This window comes from Eucyclogobius newberryi, unplaced genomic scaffold (genome assembly GCF_026437365.1).
Source record: "Eucyclogobius newberryi isolate DKJ021-1_F unplaced genomic scaffold, fEucNew1.0.hap1 SCAF_2, whole genome shotgun sequence".
Lineage (NCBI taxonomy): Eukaryota > Metazoa > Chordata > Actinopteri > Gobiiformes > Gobiidae > Eucyclogobius > Eucyclogobius newberryi.
In genome coordinates, this window is record NW_027315834.1 from 44528571 (window position 1) to 44556333 (window position 27763).

Below are 27763 nucleotides of genomic sequence, written 5' to 3' on the forward strand. Positions count from 1 at the left end.
TGTCTTCCGTGTGGATAGATGGGGTCAGTACAGACTAGCACGTTCTTTATATTATATTAGTGGCACAGACTGACTGAGGTTATGGGTTTGTGTCATGTTGCCAACAGTTCTTCACCTGTGAGTGAATGATAATAGCAGACATCCAGCTCCAGTAGACGACTGTTATTTTCTGATCAAAACTGTATAATTAATGTCATTTTCTCTAAAGTGGTCCCTATGATTAGATTAGATTAGATTAGCCTTTTTTGCCTCGTAGGGAGTTTTGTCCTGTGCAATTGATTATCAATGCCATTCAGGGGCAGTGGGTGGAGACCCATCTCCAGATCTAGACTCGGCCTGGTTTGGACTTTAGCTGGAGGATTTATGGTTTTGGGTTGATGGAGGACACCTCCCCAGACACAGGGAGAAACATGAAAACATCACAATAACCCTAACCTGGCCCGGAAGTCAAAGTCTTGTAGATGAACTGTTCTACATTAGAGTTGATTTCAGAATGTGCACTCTCTCACACACTCTGTCTTGCAGGAGACTGATGATGCAGCAGCATTACAGGATGTGGTAGAATCACCTGTCGACACAGACACGCCTGATGCTATAGAAGTAAGAGAGCTGCTTCTAAATCCTTCACAATCATCTTGATGTCTTTGAAACAATTATGGAAACATTTGTGTCTTTCAGGAGGACTCTGATGATTGAAATAATCTCATTGGAAGATTTGTGACCAAAACATTTCATGTTGCTCTGCCAAGTCCCGTTGTGCCTCGTCTGCTCCTTAATGAAGTCTGTGCCTGTCCCTGTGTGCTCTTCTGTCGTCGTGTGTGTGATGTCTTAGAGGAGAGGCGTAGGGCGTGTGTGCCTTTTGCACATCCGTCCTGAGCAGAAGCTCGGGGCGGGCAGCGCCTGCCACCAGCTGTCGTTCCCAGTGCCTCCCTCCCACTGAGGACACCACCTGGACTCTGTCTGTCACGTGTGGCATCTTAATAACTCAAATATGGAAATATACCACCAATGCACCTAAGTGTCTCAATATAAATATACAATTTATCTGCTTCAAAGCAAAAATGATAATCTATTTTTCTGGTACTGTCACTCACAGTTAACAATGGACTATTAAGTGCTAAGCTATTTGTGTACTCACTGTATTCAGCAGGTGCGGCTGCTAAACCACAATATCTAATAATGAATGGCTGTGAAACTTTGAGCATGTTAACGTTTTCAGCTTGACTGCTGTGTGGATAACATGGATAACTGTTGGTAAATAAGTGTTGAATAAAGTATATAACTTTATAATGCTATTATAAAGTTGTTACATGCTGTTAGCGCAGTTCATTTTGTTGTCTCACCATATTTTTCCACTACCTTCAGAAAGTAGGCACTTGACAAGTCTCTTGATAAAAACACTGAGAGTGTAAGTGAGTGTGCATGTGTTAAAGCTCATGTGAAAACAATCCTTTAGGGACAAAGGAGGATGGCATTCGTCTAGGCTGAAAGTATCCCTATAGCAACCCAGTCATCAATAACACAATTGGTGTAAGATTTGTATGCACCAAGTGTGTGAACTGCTCAGATGATAATAAATAAGTTATGTATATATATCACGTATACATTCATATACAGAGGCCTGCAATAGTATTTTTATCCCTGGAACCACATTTTGTTCAAAATGTATTGACTATTGAACAAGCAACACAATGTTTTTTTTTTATATAAAACGCTGAAAAGTGTAAAAAAGCATGCAAAAGTATTCAGCTGTCCTGAGTCAGCAGTTTTCAGATTTTGCCACAGAATATCCATTGGATTTAGATCTGGACTTTGCCTGGGTCATTCAACATGTTATGTCCAAAACCATTCCATTGTAGCTTTGACTTCAAAACCTGCATTTCAGATGGTTGTTGTCCTGCTGAACCTCCCCAGTCTCAAGTCTTTTGCAGACGCAAGATTGCCCTGTATTTTTCTATCATCTCTGAGCAGCTTCCCCGTCCCTGCTGAAGAAAAGCAGCCCCACAGCAGGATGCTGCACCTCCATGTTTGACAGTGAGGATGGTGTGTTCAGTCATGTGCAGTGTTAGTTTTTCACCACACACAGCGTTTTGCTTTTAGGCCAAAGCATTTCATTTTGATCTTGGCCTGTAAGTTTTGGTGGACAGCCATGTCTTGGTAGGTGTAATGCCCGGATAGCGATCGTGATGAGGCCAGAGCAGAGCTGAGACAATTTTACAGTCGTGCAGACCTAAGGGCATTTTAGTTACAAGATGTAAAAACATGTCTCTCAACTACAGTAGGTGTGTAGTGGTGCTATACTCTTTCTATATCCAGATGATGGACTGAACATTGCTGTGTGAGACGTTCAAAGCTTGAGAAATATTTTATAACCCAACTCTGATGGTGAGATTAGATTACACACTATTGAAGCATTAGGTCAACGGTCAAATAGTCTTTTTACAAGAAATATGAATAAAATGTATTGAAGTTTCTGCCAAGCAAAAACACAATTTTTGTTAGATTTATTTGTCAATTCCAAAATATTGTTTGGATATATAGAAGGGGGCGCAAAAAACTCTGCCAAGCAAAAAAAAAGAAAAACAAAAATCCAGAGGGGGGCGCCCCCGCAGTGCACCCGCCTATGGCCTAGTGGAAGGGCCGGCCCTGTATGTACATACACATGGAACACACTATAATGGTTAACGTCCCACATCCTTGAGGAGCGCAGACACATATATATTACATACACATATAGCAGTTCAGGCAATGACCTGAAGGAGAGGCTCATGAAAATCCAGATCCAGATTGTGCTCTTCACTAGCAAGGACCACGCCACAATGAGTATGAGAGAATGTTTATTGATAATAGTGATGATGCCGATGACAGATCTACGACAGATCAATGATGGATCGATGAGAGTTGGCTGGGTAGACTCAGGATGGGGGCTCCATCTCAGGTGATTAGCCCCCTCTTCCTTTAGATGGTGTTGTGTTAAGGTGAAGAAGACAGAGACGTGGGGTGAAAGGACGGGGTCAAGGGAGCAGAGACAACAAGAAATGCTGGGATAGGCCTGTATAAGTAGGGCTTCTGGGTAATTAGAGGTGTGGTTAAATAGTGGAAGCATTGTTGCTGGAAGAGGAGGAGGTTGAGGCGTGGTCCAACTCCCGAATCTCAGTCAATGATTAACAATCATCAACTACATTTAAATGTATTACTTATACATTCTTTTTCTATTAAGTTTTATGATTTTCAGTGAATTGATTTTTCTTTCTGGTGTTAATTTACTTTACTGCAAAAAAGATCACTTATTGACATCAAAACGTTAACCCAGTATTAGTCGAACAGTCGAAGCAGTCCACATATGCAAAGAAATCAACACGTTTTTGAGGGAGAAACCTGTTGATGCACCAATACTACTTTCAGTGTCTGTTTGGGTGAGTGAGTGAGTGAGTGAGTGGGTGCTGAGTGAGTGAGTGAGTGGGTGCTGAGTGAGTGAGTGAGTGAGTGGGTGGGTGCTGAGTGAGTGAGTGAGTGAGTGGGTGTGTGCTGAGTGAGTGAGTGAGTGAGTGTGTGCTGAGTGAGTGAGTGAGTGAGTGTGTGAGTGAGTGAGTGCTGAGTGAGTGAGTGAGTGCTGAGTGAGTGGGTGCTGAGTGAGTGAGTGAGTGAGTGAGTGAATGTGTGCTGAGTGAGTGAGTGAGTGAGTGAGTGAGTGTGTGCTGAGTGAGTGAGTGAGTGAGTGGGTGCTGAGTGAGTGAGTGAGTGAGTGTGAGTGAGTGAGTGAGTGCTGAGTGAGTGGGTGCTGAGTGAGTGAGTGAGTGGGTGCTGAGTGAGTGAGTGAGTGGGTGCTGAGTGAGTGAGTGAGTGGGTGCTGAGTGAGTGAGTGAGTGGGTGGAGGTGGAGCCGATGGTTCAGTCTATCCCAGGGCAGATGTGGCTGCAGAAGTACCACCTTACCACCACCAGGTGAAGAAACTCTTAAGCAGACCGCCGCGGCCTAATCGCGCCCCACGCAGAATTTGTGCGCGTGTACATTTGAAAGGTTTACGCACCGGACGCGCGCTATCGACGCCCCGGCCACTGTACACAGGTGCGCATACGGAGCGCTTGAGCTGTCTGCGCACATGCGCAGTAGAGGTGTTGTCGCATGAGCAGTGGAGTTGTTTGTTAATTGTGTAAAATGGCGGATATTGAGAGCGTTTTTGGTTTTCAAAACACTCACAAGGAGGCGCCGGGCTTGTTTCTGTCTCTGTTTTCCACCGTGAATACATTGTACAGCTCCTTTCTCCCACAAAGCCACAATCAGTCTTTCGTCTGCCATGGTTGACGAGCAAGGAAAAAGTGGCGCTGCTTGGGGAATTCCACGGGGAATATCGGAAATGCGAGGGGCAATACATACGTACGTATGTACGTACGTAACTGGAGCGTCAGCTCTGATTGGCTGCTGCGGCGGCTGCTACGCTTCAGCTGCCAGAGACCTCAACATATCTGAACGCGTCGCGTAGCCGCTTTCGTCGCCTCGGCCGGCTCATACGCGCGCTCAAAGCGCCGAGAGCGTAAAAAAACGCACCAATCGCACGGCAAAAACGAAGAAATCGCGCCGCGGATAACGCACTACGTGCTCGACGCGCGTTTACCATAGACTTTGAATGTAAACTGGACGCTTCGGCCGCGGCGGTGTGGACCAGGCTTTAAAGTGCCATTGTTATACACTTTTTAAAAAGGAGACTTGTATTGGTATTTAAAATTTTATGCGATTTGCATTCTCAATAACAATAGCACTTATGTAATGAACATGAAAATTCACTCAGTCCATAATTAATCCAGTCCAGAAAGTTTAAGTAGAAAAAGTCTTAATTATCTCGTCAAGCTTTGTTTGCCATGTTCGGCGTGTTGAAACCATAAACAAGTGACATTTTGCGTCTCACTTTTTCTTCCTCCTCTTGAGGGCCTTCCACTCTCCCTCCTGAGTGGCCAAGCCGCCTAACAATTCCTTCACCTTTCGTTTCCTCTCATGGTCCCTGAAAAATAGGACATGAAAGGTGTTAAGGGACGCTGGGAAGGACAGAATCAATACAACTAAACGAGATTTAGAAAACAAGATAAGTAAATGGCAAATGGGCAAGACTCACTTCTGCATGACATCATTCAACTTCTCTCTGGCGAGGAAGCGCGAGTCCTTCCTGATTTCCCTCAAAGCCCCCTTAAACTCCTTCTTATACTTGTGCTTGAGACGCTCCCTCTCCCGCTCTTCTCGGGTGCTGCCTCGCTTCTTTCCATAGTCCAATCTGACCCAAAAAAATGTGTTGGGAAAAGAAAACGTAAAGGTAAAATGTACTGCATCACCACTCACATTTCAACGATCTTTGGCGTCAGCAGTTTCAGAGGAATAGGTTTTTTCTTCTCAAAGACCAAAGGAGTGCGAGTCACTGTGGCACTACTAATGTCCTCCAGGAGCTCACTGTGAATGGCCTGAAAAACACAAGAGGAACAATGATGCAACACAACCAGCTAGGGAAATACTGGTGTATATGGAAACCATGTGACACCTACATGAAACACTTCTGGCAATGCTTGAAGCGGGAGGTGATTTGAAAGGAGTGTTTTAAGAGGTCTAAAGATGTGGCTATAGGACGGAAGGTCTTTGTAGAGAAGTGAGCACCTTTTCACCAGGTCCAAGCACGTAGATAAACATGACAATCTGCAGGGCAAAACAAAAGTATTAAATCAAAGAAACCTGTACGCAAGAAAGCAGCAAATTGACAACAAACTATAGGTATCAACGTATAGGTAGTTTATGTGGCCTGTGCGCCTCCTGGTTTACAGCTGAACTAGTGCTGCCAGTGCTCAGGCATTAGATAACAATTATTAATATAGCAGATATTTTTTATTAACATATTTATAAAGACGAATCAAAACCATGATTTTCATAAATAAATGAATTGACTATTGACTGTTATCAGTAGAACCCTCATCCAAGAGACTCTGGGGTGTAAGCCTCATGTGTGAAGTGTCTATGCCATGTGCCCTTCACACGAAAAGAGCACTGTAAACTGAGTAATGCATTTTGAATCAAATCTATAAATGAGTTGAGAGGCACAATTGAGGACTTATAGGGGGGACAAATATAAATGTACGCTCATGCAGACTGCCTGCGATTCGGCACGGCTTGTTTGGAGTGAGTTGTTTGGTTTGTTCCCACACACCAGCTGCTGTGTGAAAGCAGACCACTCATCACCATGGCACAAGTGCTTCCATCGGCGATAAGAAACACAGTCTGGCCAGGTAAACAAGAGGCTTATGGTTTTTAAAAAATGGCTCATTATTATTACCAAACGTTTACCTGTGGTGGTCTTTGTCGAGTTCACTGCTGAACTCCAGACGCTGAGCTGCAGACAGAGGGATGGCGCTCTTACTCCAGCTTCTGCAGGATTCAGGGTTTGACAACACAAGAAGGTCACAGAGTTTCCCTGAGGGCCTGAAAGGTGGTACCACATTATAGTCTGCAAAAAGAGAGCGTGATTAAAAGGGTTTTTTGTGTCATTACATTTTTTTTTAATTATGATTGAGGCAATTTGCTGTAGTTACCCAGAGATTTATTTTCCTTGATGGCTACATGCAGTATTCCAAGAAGGAAGTTGACAAGTTCAGGCAGGAAGCGCTTTGAGAACGAGATGTACTCCACTGCCAGACAGCACAGCACAAGGCCCACGGTTACATCCTGGAGAGTCCTCACTGGGCACTGAGGGGAGCCGAACAATCAAACATGATTTAAATGACTTCCCGGTTAAAATATAAACATAAGGACAAGTTTTTGTGCACCTTGGTCAAAGCCTGGCTGATGTAGAGCAGAGCTGGGGTTGTGACAGGATGCCTGAAGTCGGAAGTTGGAAATAACTGTGCCGTAACCTTCAGATAAATAAGCTAAAATAGACAGAATTGTAATCCTTTAATTTTGTATATTCATATTTCCTTAAAGTATTGGATTAATGTTTCATACCATGTCAAGGGATGGAAATGGAGCATAACCTTTGCCTTCCAGCATTTCCTCCATGCTGTGAGCTGCATCTCCAATGACGCTCTGCACTGACTTACAGGCAGCTTCAGGAAAGATCTGACACAGACCGTAGAGCTCCCTGCACAATGGAAACAAAATACAGTCAAAATGTTTTGTCTATTACAGAATATAATGATAATAATAAGTTAAGCGTGTTCTTACGGTATGAGCTTATCAATAGTGCTTAATTCAGGAGGAGTTTTTACAGCCAAGTCACCAACGTACTCCAATAAAAACCCAAATAATTTCTGGAAAATACAAGAAAATGTGATCAAGAAACCGTACAGAAGCTCCTCTCTCACCCTGGCTGCACCAACATCCCGACTCAAAACTTTTGGCGACAGAGCATTCTCCCGAACAGCACCCCGACTCTGGAACTCCCTCCCCCAACCTGTCCGCCACTCTCCCTCACTCACAACATTCAAATCCCGCCTAAAAACATACCTCTTCACCCAAGCCTATGACCTCCCCTACCCCTAGCCTCCTCTACCCCATTGCCTACTCTTCTACCCCCTGTTACATCCCCATCTTTTTCTCTCTACTTCTTCTGTCTTGTTCATTTTATCTGTATATTAATGTGTATTGTACGTGTTGTCCCCCCCTGTCTGTAAATACCCCCCCTTTTTTTTTTATTATGTTCAGCGTCTTTGGGTCACTGAAAAGCGCTATATAAAGAAAAGTTATTATTATTATTATTATTATTATTAATCATTACGGTTACAGAACCAAAGTACCTGCAGCTTCAGCTTATTCCCCACAGCTAAACTCGGGTGGTTACATTTCTGAGTTCTAGCCACAATAATGCGCTGGTTTTCACTACTGTGGCCACTAAGCAAATCCCTCAGGTCTTCGTACTTCTCCGGAGCTGTAAAAACATTAAAAATTACACCCATTTGATTGGTCATTGGCGTTTCAAAACAACAACTTGATTTTGAATTCAGTAGTCACCAGCAAAAGTGTATGGAAGTTCAGCTTTAGCGGCTTCCTTCTGGGCCTCCAACTCTTCTTTGCTCAAAAGCTTCTTCGGTTTGGCCTCGTCCTTTGGGGCTTCATCCTCTGCGTCGCTTTGCTCCGACTCCAGATCTGAGTGACCGTCCTCCTCCTCCTCTTCGTCACGGCCCTCATCCTCCTCTTCTTCTTCTTCATCATCATCCTCCTCCTCCTCCTCCTCCTCAGAATCAACCTCCTCAGCTTCATCTTCTGCATCCGACTGTTGCTCGTCCTCATCATCATCATCATCATCATCACCATCGCCTTCTTCCTGTTCTTCGTTCTCCTCTGGGATGTTCCATTTTCCATCCTGCGCAGACAAACACCATCTGATGTTAACTTACATTAAAGGTGCACTGTGTAACTTTTTTTTCCTCAATGGACATATGGATGATGCAAACGGGGCAAGTTACGGGTAAAGTCTGAGGAGAAGTGATTCAAACTGCAGTTCCACGCACGCTCAAAATGTGATTACAGATCAGATATTAGGAGTTCAAAGATTGTTAAATTGACATGTTAATAGCAAAAATCATCTTATTCTTTCTGAATATGGTCCCTTATTATTAGATTAAATAACATTAGATAAAGTAATCTTAAATGTACAAAAATCTGATAATAATCAGTTTTTAGTGTGCATGTAAACATAGCCACAGAGAATGTCATGATATAAAATCTTGTTTATGATTGTCAAAAGAAACATCACAATTTTGAAGGACATATCACAAAAAACATTCTACAATCCTTTCTGAATGAAAAAGTAATGTCATTGAGACAAATGCCCAAATAAAAAAGCATTGTTTGGAGAATAGATTGAATTGAAATTACATGGTTTACCTCTAAAATTACCATTATATGGTGACTTTTATCATCCTGATTAGAGATAATCCAAATAACCCATTTTCTTAAGGCACTCGCCCCATCTGAAAATGTACATGGTGCACCATTAAAACTGTGACAATACATACCTCATATGACAAGGTCTTTTTATCATCCTTATCCAGAATAAATCCATCATTCAGATCGTCAGCCGACATGTGCGCTCGACTTTGTGTTTGAGCACTATCGTCTCCTTCCTGTCCCAGCATTCTCCTCAGCCGGTCGGCCTGAATATAAAGAAAACAAAGCATGAAATGTAGGTCAAATTGAACAGTGATACATCAGTAACTACACACCTCTAATTTGTGTAGCTTCTCCCTCTCCTCTCTGGCAATCTCCTCTGGGGTTTTCAACTTCTCTGAGGGTTGAGCTTTCATCTCAAAGCCAAGCTCTCGCACCATCATGTCATACTCCTCCAGCTGAAACAAAAAAAAAAACATACATTAACACATAGGTCACTGGGCCGTTGTAATTCTTTTGCACCACAGCACCTTTGGCTTCTCCTCTGGTTTGTCAGCCTGGTCCGTTTTGGGAGTTTTTTTCACCAACAAGGTCTGAATACTTTTCCATTCCTGGTCCAGCTTCTCAGTCAACTCCTGTGCTTCTTCTTTCCGCACTTGCCGTTCACGCTGAAAAACAAACGCACACAAAAACTCAACCACAAGTTAAGTACAACATTATAGCGTTCATGCGACTGCCCGCTTACCTTTTCCTGTTTGGACTTCTGTATGAGTTCTTCAATGAGCTCTTGTCTGGACTTGGCTCTCCGACCGCCTTCGTCGGTTTGCTGCTCTCCTGAAGATTTCTTTCGGAGGAGACCGCCGCCACCGCCAAAGTGTGAGGCCGTCAGTTCAGCTGGGGAAAGCCGAGAGGTTAGTCAAGAAGGTGGTTGAGCGAGGGCAGTCATGCATTCACACAACTGAAGCCACACCTGACAATAGACCCCTCTCTTCCGTTTCATCGTCACTTCCAACAGCCTCATTGAATTTCTCAATTTCAGCCAGTGATTGTCCATAGTGAGTGAGCTCCTCCTCTTCATTCAAGTTGTAAATATCTTTCTTGTCATGGGAACGCTGGAGGAGAGGAGGATATATGTAAACAGTGACTCTAAAAAGCCAGATTGACCAAATTTCACTCCTTCACTGACCTGTCGCTCCATGGCAAACCTCTGCAGGATTTTGTCTTCTGGTGCCATCTTGGAGTCATACTCTCCCAAACGTCTGTCAATGAATTTACTTGATTTGTTTTTCTGTTTATATTCCTTTAAAAGAGTTTCTTTTCTCTAAAGGAAACATGAATGGGAATAAAATAATTAGATACAATGACTGCTTGATTGCGCAACCAGACTAACAACAATGACAAACTCAAACAACGCTTTACCTTTGTGATGGCTTTGGATCGGGAAACTCCTGGCAGACCAATGTCATGTTTGGATTTTCTTCCCAAAACATCAAATTTCTTCCTATTAATTTTCACTTCAAAGGGGTTATTCTTGATCTCAGTAGATGTCTTGGTCTTGCGAACCTTGTCGGCAAGATTCCTCTTTTTAGGTGGTTTACCCATCTACAACACAATGATGCATCGTTTTAGAGACAAGATGCTCTAAAGCCAAGGAACTCCTTGTTCACCTGCCTCAAGGGAGCTCCAGGTGTGCCCTGATATTTTATTAAATCCATGGCCTTCAAAAAAAATCTAATTTGAGTTGATTCACATAGTTATTTGATTTAACAAATTGCAGCAAAAACGACACTTCCGCAAAATCAGCCAAAACCAATAATGCCGACAATGACATAAGGCCTTTTCACACAACAGTTCCTGTGTACTACTACTACTACTACTTTTGAGCTCTAGAAACCTGAATATACAAGAAAAGGCTCGAAAAAACAATGAAATCAACACAAATATTCAGAATGTCAGTTATTGCTTACAGATTAATAATTGTGTTTTTGTTTTCGATTTATTTCTCTTTTGCATCAAAAAAGTTTGTCTAAGTCAGAAAATGAAATTTGACAAATTCTCAATAATGTTGTAAATGTACTTGTTTTAACAAAAAAGGTTCCCGGTCTCACTGGAAGACCGACACATCAAATGGGGACTGGGACTTTAAAAAGTTCCATATATTAGGTACCTTCTGTAGTTCATGGTGCCTTTCATGTACCAGTGTTCACACAGAGTACAAACTAGGAACTTGGGCCACAGGAGACTTTTAACTCCTGCTCAGGGGGAGATTTCCTGTCAGACCTGGACACTTTTCAGACTAAGAGTTCATTGATTGAATTTCTTGGATGCAGTAGCTCCAAAATACTGTACTTTAATTAGTAAGGGACTGGGCTCTGGGTGAACTGGGCACTGTGATGTGTAAAAATGCCTATTATTTATGCCTCTTTCTCCCAATTCTAGTAATTTGAGAACTGTCTGTGATATTGTTATGGTAGATGTGCCACGGCATCATTTCAACCAAAGAAAAGTGTGCCATCACCTACAAAATGTTGGAAAACACTGCTCTAAATAACTAAAGACTAAACATTAACATCAACACAACATCTAAATCTCTAAAGGACACGCACTTGTATCTTCTGGCTAATGCAGACATGTAAACAAACTCTTTACCTTTGAGTTTGAAGTGGTTTATGAAATCCGTCACGCACAAACCATGTGGACGCGGGGTGTTGTATACAAATATAATGTATATATGTATATGTCTTAAACAATCGTCTTCCTTCAATCCACGTTTTTCACTTCGCTGCCGCAAACCAAACAGCGTGGAGAGGTCAAAGGTGAACAGAACCACTTCCGTCATTGAGTTTCTTCCCGGCGCCACAGCGCCCCTGGAGTCTGAGAGCAGTAGTGCAACAACAACGCGCTTCTTCGTGTGTATTTATGGCAGACTGCGCATCACACGGCGCTGCCTTTTACTGGTGGGAGTGCGTTACAATTTTCTAAAGTCTACTGTGCTCTTTACACCTCCTGCTGAAGCTAAATATTTATTTGGTTCTCTGTAAAAATATTTATTCTACAGAAAAATACATTTCCAACTATATTGATTGCAACCAAAACGGATTGAGCTGAAGCAACCAGCAGATATAAGCCCATTGTAAAGTACATTTAAAACCCAGATCAAAGAGGTGGGGAAATGACCAGATTTCCTCTGGACTGTGAACCTGTGGGGTTCTTTTCCAGTTTTCACAATGAGGTCAAATGCTAGTCTTCAGTGACCCAGTCAGTCTTGTGATCAAGACGGTCTCTCTCCAGCTGTTTCCCTGGGTTTATTACACAGGCTCAACTTTAGCCTAGTTTTCATTCATTCAGAATAGACATATTCCTAAAAACAAAACATTGGAGCATTCTAGTCCAGAGCAGTAGCTTTTAATTTCTTTCCTATAACTGCTTATCACAAAGACAACACACACAATCTTATTTTCAAGTAGTTTTTAGTTATGGTTATCGCAAAGGAGCGCAAGTATTATGTTTGTAGCCTGTATAATGAGATACAAAGAAACGGTTCAGACAGAGCATTGAAATCATAATTGAACTGTACGATACAGATCCTGTGAGTTGATCAACAAAAACACATAACCATATGGACTCAAGAGCTCAGCTTTCTAGACAGGGCATATGAAGTCCTTTGAGAATGTACAGTCACAGTATATATTCACACTGAATAGATTAGTGATGAAAAATGCAATAGTGAGCTGATCCTTCACGTGGATTAAAACAGCTAGGAATAAGGTAAGTTTGTATAATGTGTACAATGTCCATGCAGTTGTTAAACAATGAATTGCTTATGGTATAAAAAAAAAAAAGAAGTGCCAACAATGTTTTGTTATGGCTATTCAAAGTGGTTTGAGTCCAAGACGGTAGGCGATGGGAGTCAGTCATTCCAAACAATACCAAAAGGCAATTATTACAAATGAAATATATAATGTTATGAACGGTGAACAGAACAGGTTAAGAACCAGCCAATGTACAAGAAAAAAGCCCCAATAAGTGAATAAGTCACTTTCTACTGAACCTCATTACTTTATTGCCCAGTCTCTGTAAATTGTGGTCATAACATGTCACATTAAGGCATAGAGATAAAATGGACATTTCTAGTAACTTTTTGATGGTTAGATACTTGTGTCTTTTCAACTGCAGGGAGTTGCCAATAAATGAAGATACAAGATTCATTCATTGTTCACGGATACAATCCCATTACATTCTAGTGGTTACAACAGTTAATATAAAATAAACAGTTGGTTAAAATCCTTAAACCACAGTTCAAATGTGCTCATAAAACATGCATTAAAAGGTTAGACAAGGTGGACTGAACGCATTCTCTCTACTTAAAGCCAAGATCAAAAACTATCATGTAATTAAGTTTATACATTGTATACAAAGTTGGCACACATTAACACAAGAAAAAAGGTCATACATGAGAATGAAAAGCTTAACTGTGTTAAGTGTGACATTTTTTTACAAGAATAAACTGTAAATGGAGATGTCAAATCTATGGTTCAGTCTTTTTCTTGTTTTTCTTCAGAAAGGAAGGAGTACGGAACTTCTTTTTCTTTTTGGAGGGGGACTTGCTGGGGGAGTCATCACCCTCCTGTTCTCCCTCAGGAGGCTCCTCCCCCTCGGCCGTGTTTGTTGGAGCAGGGGCGGAGTCTTCAGCAGCTGGAGCTGAGTCCTCCACAGGGAGCGCTGTAGCATCAGAGGGGTCATCAGGGGTCAGATCAGGGAGGGTCTGTCTCAGGGTGGCAGCGTCACTCTCATCTTTAAAGGTCTGGTCTGGCAAGGACTCTGGTCAGGGGAGGAATAAAAAGTTATTGATCTCATTAGATCCGAAATATCGATATAGCGCTGGACAAAACTCAAGCTAAGCATTAAAGAGAAGCCCATCCCTTTGAGCTCCACAAGACTTGGTTATTTTCAGCTCCCACAGCTTAAGAAATGCCTTTAACGCACAGATTAAATATCCTCATGCAACCCTCATGTTAGAAGCCAAAAGACAACTCCATCACCAGTCGTCCTAATGTTACCACACCTTCTCCTACCCAAGGTTAGCAATAGACTTCTATCACCAAGTGAGAGAAGCTCACACACTGCATTATTTTACCTTCACTTAAACAGGGAAAACCTAATCAGTGCAGTTCTCTTGTTCATTTGCAGCCTGTGCACAAACACAAACAAGGCTCAACATACAGTAAAACTGTTTCTTTTTTTCTTCAAACCAAAAGATAGTTAGGACAAGAATGGTGCAAAATCGTAAATTGTAGCAATCTCAATTTAACAAATTCTAAAAGTGGGTTAATAAAATGCTGTTGCAGTGACAAATGGCATCTTACATTAATTTAAATGCATCAGGAATTTTAAACAAAAAAATGTGGATACAAAGCAAATATCTAAAATCATCTACAACAAAACAAGCCATTTATGGGGTTTGCGAAAAAAAGAAATAGCAAGTTTAAGCCACATGTCAACACATCATTGATGTACCTGGTAAAGGATTCATCTGTAAAACAAACAATAACCAAGACACAAAACATTGAATTTTCTGTGTGTACATAAATATGCCAACATTTTACACAGATAGGTGCATTTGTGTCAGAAGTGGTTAATAAATGAGTGAGTTATTAGGAAAATACAAGATAAGTAAAGTAAGATTAAGCTTGTTGCAAGGATTACTCCTGAATGTCATCTGCTTCGGTGCAACTAGTCAAGATTTAACTTGTTTTATAGTGTCACTGATAAAACATAAAAGCAGATATTGTTCAGAAATCATCCCCATCAACAGCAAGAACTTCAGAGGGGCATTAGTGGAGCAAAGATCGGTTTAGCCATGCACAGAAAAGGGGAGATGGGCGCACACAGGTGAAGGGTCGATAAGAGGAAGATGAGGCAGATGGAACAATACGTACTTACTATGGCAACAGGTACTCTTTTGTATTTCCATCTCCTGATTGTAATCGCAGCCACAAAGAAGAAAAAGCACAAGTAGAAACAAATGTCGGATGCAGATCAAACCACAAGCACTGAATTGAATTGAAAAAAGGCCAAACAAAAAGACATCAGGAGATTTAAAAAGAATGGCTGGGGACCATTCTTAATAAGTCTGAAAAATGAGGAATGAGGTGATGTGTGGAGGGTAATCCCTACACACAAGTGACATGTTAATTCACAACACTTTGTCCATTGGATTACACCTCGACTCATTAATATTATCACGAGTAATATTTGTAGTATTTTGTGACTACTGGAGGTGGTGTAATCCAATTGCAATAAAGACCAAGAGGGGAAAAGAAAGTTTAAAGAGAAGTTTATGTTCAAGCCACAAGTCTGTTTAAAAACCTAAGCAGTATTAAGATTTTTGCCTAATGTAGTGACAATTTATGGATAATCAAGTCATTTCTATACTTATAAGCCCTGTTACCTGTTAAGCGTTTTGAAATGTTTCATGAATAGAAATCAATAATAGAAATCTACATTTTAAATGTGCAAAAGCTGAATAAATAATAACAAAACATGAACTCAAACTTTTGCCACTGGTTCAACAAGTTGGTAACAATACTTCTAAAATTGCATCATTAACCAGTGGATTGTATGTCTGCGTGGGAAACATAGGCTACAGAAAAAAATGAAAAAAAGAAATCAACTAATTTGTGTATTATTTTCTGCAAGTGGCTAAAACAGATACAGAAATGGGAGTGCACTCCGGTGGGTCAGAGTGGGTTGACTTCATCTGAAAAATAATCCTCTTGGTCTTTTATTACATAGAGCATATTACTTGTAGTCATTTTAAACAAAACCACAACGTGAACAGACAGGCAGATAGAAGCCTACACATTCCCATGAACACCTGAAGGTCAACGTACCTTCCTCTGCTTGGACCGGGGTGCTCGGGGGAGTGGAGGCAGGCAGATCTTTAGCCGCCTCCTCCTCCTCAGGTTCCTCTATTTGCTCTGGGTGTAAAAGACAAAAGACACAGTAAATCTATGACTACTTTATACGCATGTAAAACAAAACAGATTTAGGGAACGTAACTGGTTGTAGCTCATGTTATACCTCTGGGAAAGACAATATTGCAAAATAAAGAAACCCCAAAATCATGGGATGTAGGGATGGGACAAGATACTGCTCCCACGAGACGTGAGAGGGTTTTAAGTTCACTATTTTCCATTTATTTTAGGAGAATGGCTTTTTGAACAGTGACTTCTCAGAAGCACTGAACGTTTTGGGACATGGGTGTTATATATATATATATATATATATATATATATATATATATATATATATATATATATATATATATTCCAGATGTGTGCTATTTTGGGCCTTTTGATCAATTTAACCTTTATTTATCCAGGTAAGTTGATTTGAGATGACAGCCTGGTCAAAAGGCAGCAGCACAGAGAGCCCAGTGCAAATAATACAAGATAAACATACAGATAAAACATAACTTTCAAACTGCGATCTCGTCCCATCCCTAATGGAAAGAGAAGCTTAACAGTAAAATGATGCAAATTAAAAAACACATTTACTTGAAAATATTTTCACAAATAAATTCCAAAAAGCAAATAAACACACACCACCATTATGTTTTTGAGAAAAATATAACGCGGACAAACCGGGACACTAACATTTCCCTCCAGGAAAGGTTAGAAAAGTCAGTATCGTCGAAACATGTGATTTCTCTGATTGGATGAGCTCAGGAAAAGCAACTTACTCCTTAGATTATCAACATTTGAAATCAAGCCACTTCAGAAAAAATGGTTAAAGACTGACAAATCAAGGCTTTCTTCATAGCTCCTTGTCCAATCAAAATGCAGAGCACCGATCTGCTTAGCACTGATGCCTTGGGAGAAGACATCGTGGAAAAAAGGGAAAAATGAGATTGAGGCTTAAGCACGACAATGGCAGGCTCCCAACCCCCAGGAAAGGACAGTATACAGCAGAGGCCCAGTGCAGAGGAACGTAGTGAGACGAACCAGGGCTGAGCAGGAAGGGGGGGGGGGGGGGGGGGGGGGGGGGGGGGGGGGGGGGGTTCTGCAGGACACCACTCCTTCCTGTGTACCTGTGACCTGCACCGCTTCTACCACTACGGGCTCCCGGCTGAGGGCGCGCAGCACGGCACTGTGGAACTCCTTCTGGGGGGATTCCAGGGCCCGCACCTCCTCCTTGGTTGCAGCAAAAACGTCATCTGCGGACGCCCCTAAGCCATCGTCGCACAAGTCCTGCTCAGAGGCGGGAGTGGCGGGGGGAGGAGCCGCCCGGTCTAAACTGGGAGAGTCATTGGCGGACTGGAGAGATGGTGAAACTGACTCGGGCCTTCCTGCTGTGGGTGTCAGGGCAGCTCCAGGACAGGGCAGAGTGGAGGCGGATCCCTTCCTGGAAACCACTTTTGCTTGGGCTGTAAACGTGTGTGCAATCGTGCAAAGACATAACATCACAGAATATCGCTTACAAAGCAGATGTTGGCTGATAAAAAATAAACTACATGTGGTAGTTGTCAATGGCGGTGGTTACCTTCAAGGCCTTTCTGTTTGAGCTCCACCTCCTTGCGGTACTCATCCAGTTCCTGGTCAGTGAGTTTGGTGAAGGGGTTTGGGCCCTGCTTACTGACAATAACCCTGGGCTGGTATTCCTTTTCAATGATGGCTTTGGATGCAGTCACCAACTCCCCCTTCAGGACACACAGAGGAATGACAGTGAAAGGAGGTTGACTAGATAACATACTGAACAGCGGCCCCTAAATTACACTACATAGTAAACCAAAAACAGCCTTTTCCCTACACAACTTTCAATAGTTTAGTGTACGTAGCAGCGAGTATCAGTCATTGTCTTGTCTCAATATTTAAAGGCGCAATGGACAATTTTTCGGCGATTTGAGAACTCAGGCAGAAGTGCGCACGCCACTCCCCCGTGCGGACTGATACAACACACACGGGCGTTTGTTTATTAGCGCAACGGATCACATCGCATCTCTCGTCTCCCGTAGATTTCAGTCTCTTCTGAGTCAGCTCAAACAGTCTATCTCTGTCCTAATTTTGTCCCGTACACTGAGGGAACTATATTATGATAGATTAATGCGCTTAGACACGCGGAACTGTGCTGCTCTCATGGGACGAGCCACACGAGGCTGCAGGTGAGCAGTAGGTGCGTTTTATGATTGATACGTGGCAGGATTAATCGGCAGTCCACACCACAAGGAAATAAGACTCAGATTTGGGCCCAAAAAATCGTCCATTCAACCTTTAATAGAAAAAGCTTCAGTTGTAGTCATTTGGACTCGATATTTTTTTTTTTTTTTTTTCTAACCGAGTCCAGATGACTACAACTGAAGCTTTTTCTACTATGGAACACGCCTGGACGAATGAGGGATTACACCGACATTCAACCTTTAAGTAATCACAGTATTAAATATCAGAAAACATAACGAGTACCGGTACATTTAATTTTACAGTGAAAAATAAAATACAAAATATAAATTTTATTAAAGGTGGTATGGACGATTTTTTTCAGCATTTTTTTTTTATCATATTTCCTCGTGGCGTGGATAAATCATTTGTCCTGCCACGTATCAATCATAAAACGCACCTACCGCTCACCTGCAGCCGCGTCAGGCTCGTCCCCACGTTTCCGCGTGCCTAAGCACATGGATCTATCATAATATAGTTCCCTCAGTGTACGGGGCAAAATGAAGACGGAAAAGACAGTTCGAGCTGACTCAGAAGTGGACAGAAATCTACGGGAGACGAGCGATGCGATCCGTTGCGCTAATAAACAAACGCACGTGTGTGTTGTATCGGTCCGCACGGGGGAGTGTGCATGCGCACTTCTGCCTGAGTTCTCAAATCGCCGAAAAATCGTCCATACCGCCTTTAATTGTTTATTTTGAACTTTTTTTCAGAATTGTTCAAAATAAAAATATTTGGAGGAGATGGGCATTTCACGTGAAAAGGAGGAGAGGATTGGTTGTGACAGTAAGTACCTTTCTAAATGATTTAGCAGGACTATAGGACCCCTCGGACACATCAAGGCCATCAATAGTATCTGAACAGTCAGACAGAGGGGCGTCCTGCAATAGTAAACCCAGTGAAGGGAAGAACCCCAGGTACCAGAATATTAAAACGTTTTTGGGGGTGAAAATGTGAGTGATCATCCACATGTGCCAAGTTCACCATACAACGGTAGAAAGAGTCTGATGACTGAGTTTTTCCACATCCAAACCGTATAAAGCTTGTGTTCAAAAAAGGTATAAGAATTCTTCCTAAAAGTTTCTGATCAAAACCCATCTACAGTTTATCATATTCTTTCCACCCTTGTAAACTCAAAACATTAAAAAATGCATGCAAAATTTTAACTACAAAACAAAACTGAAAATAGTGTAATGGCATTTGTTTTTTTAACAAAACTTGTCTCTGGTTAATACACTCAAAAAATGTGCTCTAATGGCATCTGCATCTGCATCTATAATGCTTGATATTTAGGAATAGATTTTGGTTATGTTTTCTAGCTGATAAGAGACAGGTTTTTATTTGGGAAAAACTGAATAAGGAACTAAAGGAATCGATACGAGTAAAACATGCAAACTCAGAATATACTTAGAAGATGAGTTTCACATACAAAAGGATTTCATGCATGGATGAATGTTTCGATTAGAAAATTATATTTATACTATAACTTCAGCATATGATTATGGGCATAACCTGAGCTGGCAAGTTGTCAGAGCAGATCGCGGTTACCTCTTACAAATTACTCACCTGCCACATTGACTTTGTCTGCAGTCAAAGAATAATGTCAGTTACACAAGTCTATGCTCTAAACAACCCCTTCTCTTACCACCATAAAAAGAAAGTTACATTAAAAGACTAGTTTTACTCCCAAACAGATTATCCTTAAAATCTGAAGAAACAAACTAAAGCAGGAGAACAGGAGATGGTCATTCAAACCACGTACTTCTGAAGCATGTGTGAGAAACTGACCTGGATGTAGGTTCTTTCCACAGTTGATCCAGAATAAAGAACTTGAGACTGGGGACCCGCCGTCTTTATGTCTTGCAAGTTCTGTTCACGGATCTGTAATAACAAATATCAGATGTTAGAGTGGGCTGAATATGGATATATTAAATATCATAAAGTGCATGAATAAAGCCTGAAGAGAGTTTGAAGCCAGAACAGCAGTACCTTGTTCCTCATTTCCAGGACGTCTTTAGGGTTGGTGTTGAGGGGAATAAACTGATTGGCTACAGCCGCTTGACGAACTCCATCTTCCTTGGACCACTGTCAACAAAATATCAATGTTTAACTTACAGTCCACAGACTTCATGGCTGAGAAACAAAATAATTATTTAAAAATATTATGCAGGCTTTTAGAAAAACATGCTGAACTAAAAGTGAAAAATGACAGAACCTGGAGAAAAAAAATAAAAGATGGACCAATGATGATGATTTATCCCAGATGAGAATGATCTGTCGCTCGTGTAGCTTAAGGCTAAACTGGCATTTGACCCATAGAACCATGACCTTCATTACATTCCTGTTAAGTTAAATTCCTAGCAGATCTAAACTCTGAAATCTGTTTGGTAGTTCTATATAAAATGAAAGATACATTCTTTAGCAACACATACTTTAGTAGTTTGTATTCATTTCGCACAGACAGCCACAACAGTCATCATCATTGATAAGAATCCAAGAATCAAAAGACTGGTGGATTAAAGGATGAACTGAAAACAGCACACGGGGGTGAACAACATAAAAGAGGGGGCAGAGAAGTGTAGGGTTGGCAGTGCTGGGTGAGGAGTGGTAAAAGGATGGCTGTCCGAGACGATCGGACTGGCTTACGAAGCGAAAGTGGCAGTGAGGGTGAGCTGGCATCACCAAAGTCATGTCCAGGCTGATAGTACACGACCACAAGACGACAAAAATAAATAAAACACACACTACTGGCACTCGCCGACTGTGGGAAACAACTTATATTTTTACTCAGAGGGATTTTGTGAACCTGGTAATGCTCAACAGAAAATAACCCATAGTTGCAATAGAATATAAAGCAGGTTATATCAGCTGCCATGCAAAATGTTCAGAGCATCTTTTAAAAAAGAAAAAGAAAAGGGCATGTAATTCACTGAGAAAAAGCGTCCTCATTCTTGTATTTACTTGACCGCTTGGCTGCAAAACCAAAAGCCACATGAGAAAAGGTTTCAGGATGAAGTAGCCGAGCCAGGTTGATCAATGTGTGATGGACATGAAAACACGATATACTCACAGAGGGCCTGACAACATTTCCTAATTTTTCAACAGGAGATTCACAATCAGGTCAATTTCTTTTTCCAGCATACTCAATCATGCAAACATGTTTTTTAATTTCTCATCCTACATAATAAAACTTTAAAAAACACACAATTTAAGAAATAATCTCTAGTGCGTTATTAGATTAAAAAAGGTTTGTACATTAATGTATCTAGGATTAACTTGGAGGAATGGGCTGTGTATTCAGGAGTGACTTCATAAAGTAACTTGTAGCCACACACTAGTGTTGCTGTAAAATGTGCCCACTCAGGGAACTCATGCCACGCCCCTACTGCCCGCTCCTCTGGGGAAAAACGTCAACAATGCATTGACTACCAAACATGCAGTGAGACATGCAGTGGGCAGCTGGCCTGGCATCATGACGCAACTGGAGACGAGAGCAAAGAGGGTCAACAATTGATCAACTTTTCGTTGTGGTCAATAAACATTTAGTGGTTAAAATTACTGATAAAAAGATTTGTCTTTCCTGCTGAAGAAACTCCTCACTATCCTCAGAGCCTCATAATGCCGACCATTTACCCCTTGGCACTACCGAGGTAGTTGTAATTTCTATACTATGAACAATAAGGTAGGCACAGACCAAGCAGTTGGTTATACAGCTTGGCACGCAGACACCGGACGATAGAGACTGCAGCAAGGGTTTGACGTGATCATGTGTTATGTTCGTCCACACCTTTGGCTTGGACTTGGGGCTGCTGCCGTCTGGCCCATCCTCGTAGGGCTCGTCAGGTCGGCCAGCCGTACTGAGCCAGCGAGTCTTGTCACGCTGGCCGCGCTGGAAGCTGTGTTTGAGTGGGGAGCGGGCCCCTGAGTCACTGTCCTCCCCGTAAGAGTAACCACCGTGACCAGAGGGAAGATCCACATCACTGTGCTTTTTTGTTTTGTCTCTTAATGCGGGGCAGCGATAAGGATAGCCTGTCCGGTAGCCCTAAAGATGATACAATCAAAACATTGTAAGGGTGCATAGAAACATTCAACTATAGATATAACTGCAATTGTTACATTTCTTACCAGGTTATCCAACATTCTCATGAAAGCCTCAAACTCTTGCTCCCCAACTTGCCACTTGGGCTGTGTAGAAGACCCGTCGCCATCCACCTCTGGGACACGAGGCCGTGACTTGTATTTGCTTGGGTCCAGCATGACAAGATTGTCCAGCCCTCCAGCGCTGGCCAGCGTTCGCACCTGAACAAGTCCGGCCACAAAAGAGGAAAGAGAAAGGCGCATAATACATGGGAGGAAAGGAAACACAGCATGTGGGAGGGTGAACACGTGGTGAGGAGAAAACAAAATGTCAGTAGTTAGAAGGACAAAGATTCATAAAGAACACTTCACACACAAAAAGTAATATTTTAGACCCTGACCTGGATTTCACAGGCTGCGATCAGGTTGTGTATGAAATAGAAGGCTTCCTCCACCGTTTCACCTACAGCCACCAAGCCATGATTCCTAAGAATGAGGACCTGGCAAGGCAACACACTATTGTAGGTAAAAGTTCAATTCCAACATTTCAAATACCGTTTGACATACAAACCTTGCTTTTGGGGCCCAGGTTTCTCTGTATGAGTGTACATTCTTCCTGATCCAGTAGTATGCCTTGGTAGTCGTGGTAAGACACTTCACCAAGAGACAATGCTTCAGGTGAGATGGGCAAAAGGCCACATTTCATTGCAGAAACCTGTAACCAGACCAACAGAACAGAGTGAAAAGACAGAATACATATATTCATATTCACAGTATGTACTATTTCTTACCGCAGCACCTGCAGCTGTGTGCACATGGACAACACATTTGACATCTGGCCTGGATGAATAAATAGCCGAATGGAGAACAAAGCCAGCCTTGTTGACTCCGAGGTTGGTGCTGCCCCGATCCACTATTTCACCTTGCAGATCTAACTTGACCTAAAGGATATGCATAAAACATGGTCACGTGGCACATGGATGATACAAGTAACTCACTCTTACCAGACTAGAGGCTGTGACTTCACTGTACAGAAGTCCAAATGGAACAATTAGGAATTGCTCCTGGTCTCCATTCAGTCTGACCTTTACAACAACAGAGATCATCATTTGGTTAACAAACATTTTGCCCAGAGATATTTCAGGGGGAGAATACTTAATACTAAGTTTTAATTAAACATGTCTTACTGTTAGATGGTTGTAGATGAGTTGTGACCAGCCAAAAAGATCAGTGAGCCGGTAGAAGGCAGCCAACTTGCAGCGCAGCATCTTCTCACCCTTGTCATAGGAAATGGAGTCAGAGCCACGCAGGTCGTTGACAGGAGTCACCATGCCTAAACCTTTTCAGAGACGAAAGAACATAGCTCAGAGAAACCAAACTTGAGCACATTGTCTTCAAATAACACTTGTGTGCACGTACTCATGTTGAGTGCAGCCATGCCTCCTTGTGGAGCAGAAGGATACATGGAGGGCATGCTATTGGACATGAAGTCTGCGATCTGCTGCAGAGCCAACAGGCTTGTAGGAGTCTTGCCCTTCTTTAATTGATCCTGGATCATGGTTTCAAGCTCCTCACAGAAAGCCTGGAGCGAATTAAAGACAATACATGCATCAAATGATTGAGCAAATAGTTTTAGATAAAAGTTTATAATAAGATGTTTTCTAACCGGGCTCTGTAGTATCATGGACACCCGCTTCTTCTGCTCCATCATGTTAAAGTCCTGCCTGAGGTCAGGGGCCATGTTCCTCTCCCTCTGGTACTCTGGGTTGCTCTCATCCACCCGGTCAAAGTAGCGCTCCTTGTGCGGCGCTGTAGTGGGAGGAGGGGCCGTCACCACTCCTGCACCAGACTCGCCGTTCATCCTGTCCTCCTGAAACAGAGTGATACAATGTTCATTTATTGACATTTCATTTTTCTGAACTCTTTGCTAAAACATACAATTGTTGTAACAAAAAGCACTTTGTAAATGCCGGTCTTGGCAAACGCTGCTGAGGTCCATTAGATTGCATCACTACTCATTTTCAGCCAGATCTACCATGACAACCATGGAACAAAGCAGAAACATCCAGATCAATCTCACACAGAGTGCTATCGAGCTCACCTACATTGACAATAGTCTAGTCTCAAACAAACAAGGATTCTAAATTATACATCAAAAAGTCAAAACAAATGATTGCAGGAAACTTGTATGTGACAACATCCTCTGGCCTTCCCTGAAATAAGGATATAAAGAACAGGCTCAAGGCAACAGCGCGTTACTTGTTCTGACAGTCTGAAAGAAAACAGGTCACGTGCCGGATGAGCCAGCACAGCAGTTGCCTGACAAACTCTGGTTTAAAGTAGATGGCTGTAAAGCTTTTAGACTGCATTATTTAGTGTTAATTATTGTCATTAGCCGTCATGAACAAACACAAGAGCCTGTGTCTTTCACACAAAGGCTGAGAAGTGAAAAACGTATGGGCCTTCACGTGCACTTAAAGTGGTTCACTAAAGCAAAATGTACATTCATACAGGTCTATTAAAGACAACAGAGTTTCATTATACATATAATGTTTACAAGCTCAAAAACCTTTTGAGAATAGTCCCTGGTGTTGATGCAAATAAGCACATGAGGGCAGGGCTCCCTGTATTAAGCCCTAGAATCAATTAGGAAATATGATCTACTGAGTGTCTCTAAGTGCTGCTAGCGCTGTCGGGTGCAGATAAACTGTGAAGGCATCTGAAAATAACTTCATACCAAAATAACATTGAGACATAAATAAGTTCCATTTTGCAACATATAAAATTGTAGCATAACTTGTTAAGAGGTTAAATAAATTGAAAAATAACATTAGTTTAAAAATCATTTAAATTAACCCTCAACACTGTAAACCCTGTATGTCCTCTTTAACTTGTTGCTTTTATTTCCGCTCAGAAATGTGGGCATCTGAGATGAACTTCAGCGTTGAAGAGCAGTAACCATGGAGACCAAACATTACCATGGAAACTGGGGACTGAGATGGTGGTTATGCAACACCAGTTTTAGATATTTTACAAGCCTGGCAATAGAAGTGACAGTTGTTTTTTCCCCCAGGAGAGCATTATAACAAGTCAAAAGTTTTGCAGTCACAACCCCAAACAGGCAACGCTAATGTATTCATATTTTTAATGCTTACATTTATTTACACAACATAAGCCAATGAATCAAATTATTTAGTTGGCCAATTAATAGGTTTCTACTTTTACTAATGCATTTGAAGGGCGTCGAGCCTTGTGTAAGAAATGTTGCAAACACTTTAAAAAAAAGGAATCCCAATATCATATGGTGACCCCATGTTGAGAACCACCGCGTTAATGGACACTGCTTAGAATATAAATTAAACAAGTACAAAGAATTCCCCATATTCTGAGGAAATAGAGACACAGTGGGAAGTCTGCTCCTCATGAGGCCAAAAAGAAAAGCTTTTTGTTCTTTTCCAAAAAACTAAAAGGCTGTGAATGCCAAAAACATGCCACTTGACGTTGCCCACATTTGACTCTTGCTTCAAAGTTGAGTGAATTACATTAAAAATCAGCTCCATCTAAAAAGGGGCATTCACCAGTCATGTCAACCAGCTACTATTGATTTGTGGTCCAATAATTCTGATCTCTTACGAAAACACTAAGCTTCTCCTAAGAGACTATTGGCATGTGAATGATCCACTTTGAACAAGGCCAGTGTGAATCAGCACCAGAGCTGATCAGGAGCATGCTCTGAAACTGTCTGAACTCAAATCAATCTTGCTAACTCAGGCTGGGAATCCGCCCATATACATATTTTTTTTAAGTACTCTTTGCATTTACTGCAAAATGTTTTCAATTCTATGTCAAGCACGTTTGAGTCGTCCGTGTGCATGAAAAGTGCTCTACAAATAAAAAATGGACTTGACTGGCTAAGAAACACAATATGTATGGAACTTGTGTTAAAACGCAGGTTAAAAATAAATAAATAATGCTTTTATTGGCAGGAAGGAAGAGCTCAATGGAGGATATTGCAGCTGCACTGCAGTGGGGCTCTGGGCGTGGGACAAGTAGCAGAAAAACAAACACAGACCTGGTAAACCTGATGAGATGATGATTTAGGAATAGTGTTTGTTAAAAGTAAAATAGTAGCATCACGAATGAACAGCCCAGCATCCTGCAGCCAGGTGAGCTGCTGGCTCTCATCCGGCTGCAGTGAGTGAAGGAGTTCCCCACAAGCTTTAAGCACCAGTCACTCCGATGTGTTTTGATGGACAGTCTTCGGTGCAGAGCGTTTTAATGCCTTTGGGAAAAAAACTTAGAAGAAGAAGAAGAGCAGAAGTACTAGAACTGCACTTCTCCTGCTCCCTCCATGACTGCGCGTGGCCTAAACGCGAGTCCACAGCACCGCATCCTCCTGAACGTGAAAACCACTCCATTCCCGCCGCAAGTCTGACCCGGGACACCAAATAAACCCCCGTAGAGCGCGCGGGGGCCCGTTAAAAAACCTACATCACCGACACCCCGGCGCGAGCAGAACGAGGAACAACAAACCACCGGCCTGTCCCGTGCGGCGGCGGGACGCAGCAGAAGTAACGCCACAACAACACACCCCGCGAGCGTCCGTAGTGAACCCCGCCGCGCAGGGACATCTTCCGAACGCAATCCGAAAGTGTTTTAAGCGTGGATTATGGTCGTTTTGCCCCCCGCCCCGTGCAAAGCCACGCCGAGGTCACGGGCGAGCGAAGCGCAAACATAAAAACAACACGCGAGCCATATTGTAGCTAGCGGAGCGGGCCGTCTGCGGAAACATACGCGGGAACAACCGTCGCCGTCGCTTACCTTGTGGTCACGAGCTGCAGTGTGAACCGTGCGCGGCGCAGGACGAACGAATGCTTTCGTGTTTGAAGCGCCCGAGCCCGTGTCTAATTGTACGTGGAGCTTATCTTTCCGTTTTCGTCTCCGTGGCTCCGCCCATGATCCGCCATCAGGGTGCGGCGACGGCAGCGATCTGGAGCCCGCAATTGGTCCTGCGGAGACACGTGATCGGATATGTGGGCGGTGACTTTGTGCCGTGTTGAAGACTGAACACTAGAGGGCGCCGCCATCTGTGAGTGAGGGCGCTGCTGCTGCTGAGTGTGAAGACTGAACACTAGAGGGCGCTGCTGCTGAGTGTGAAGACTGAACACTAGAGGGCGCTGCTGCTGAGTGTGAAGACTGAACACTAGAGGGCGCCACCATCTGTGAGTGAGGGCGCTGCTGCTGCTGAGTGTGAAGACTGAACACTAGAGGGCGCCACCATCTGTGAGTGAGGGCGCTGCTGCTGCTGAGTGTGAAGACTGAACACTAGAGGGCGCCACCATCTGTGAGTGAGGGCGCTGCTGCTGCTGAGTGTGAAGACTGAACACTAGAGGGCGCTGCTGCTGAGTGTGAAGACTGAACACTAGAGGGCGCCACCATCTGTGAGTGAGGGCGCTGCTGCTGCTGAGTGTGAAGACTGAACACTAGAGGGCGCCACCATCTGTGAGTGAGGGCGCTGCTGCTGCTGAGTGTGAAGACTGAACACTAGAGGGCGCTGCTGCTGAGTGTGAAGACTGAACACTAGAGGGCGCCACCATCTGTGAGTGAGG

The 27763-nt window shown here is 42.6% G+C and overlaps 2 protein-coding genes across 22 annotated transcripts; both read right to left on the minus strand.

Moving 5' to 3' along the window:
- Positions 1-4707: 4707 nt before the first annotated feature.
- Positions 4708-11682, minus strand: nop14 (NOP14 nucleolar protein homolog (yeast)). Its single transcript, XM_072453179.1, has 19 exons — positions 11512-11682; positions 10282-10464; positions 10049-10183; positions 9833-9974; positions 9608-9756; positions 9393-9530; positions 9198-9320; positions 8991-9128; positions 7984-8335; positions 7770-7900; positions 7198-7283; positions 6979-7114; positions 6801-6902; positions 6567-6720; positions 6322-6481; positions 5532-5679; positions 5332-5450; positions 5111-5266; positions 4708-4999 (listed from the first exon to the last, which is right to left on the minus strand). Exons 2-19 carry the CDS (start codon positions 10462-10464, stop codon positions 4903-4905), a joined length of 2649 nt encoding a protein of 882 aa, XP_072309280.1. The 5' UTR covers positions 11512-11682; the 3' UTR covers positions 4708-4902.
- A 1219-nt stretch (positions 11683-12901) lies between these two features.
- add1 (adducin 1 (alpha)) lies at positions 12902-24047 on the minus strand. Of its 21 annotated transcripts, XR_011928094.1 has the most exons (19): positions 23821-24047; positions 23574-23736; positions 23342-23493; positions 23159-23239; positions 22946-23095; positions 22726-22869; positions 22556-22654; positions 22203-22376; positions 21772-22119; positions 20067-20162; positions 19866-19958; positions 19644-19661; positions 18872-18958; positions 17407-17563; positions 15756-15842; positions 14802-14839; positions 14380-14395; positions 14000-14053; positions 13528-13683 (listed from the first exon to the last, which is right to left on the minus strand). XR_011928094.1 is itself a non-coding variant. In XM_072453191.1 (18 exons), the coding sequence occupies exons 1-17, from the start codon at positions 24013-24015 to the stop codon at positions 14002-14004; spliced, it is 2112 nt and encodes a 703-aa protein (XP_072309292.1). In that variant the 5' UTR covers positions 24016-24047; the 3' UTR covers positions 13528-13683; positions 14000-14001. The 21 variants fall into 21 exon arrangements, 18 of the variants coding, with proteins under 18 accessions (XP_072309286.1, XP_072309299.1, XP_072309291.1 ...); XR_011928092.1 differs by lacking the exon at positions 14380-14395 and having other exon boundaries at positions 14806-14839; XR_011928093.1 differs by lacking the exon at positions 14380-14395.
- Between the last annotated feature and the right edge of the window lie 3716 nt (positions 24048-27763).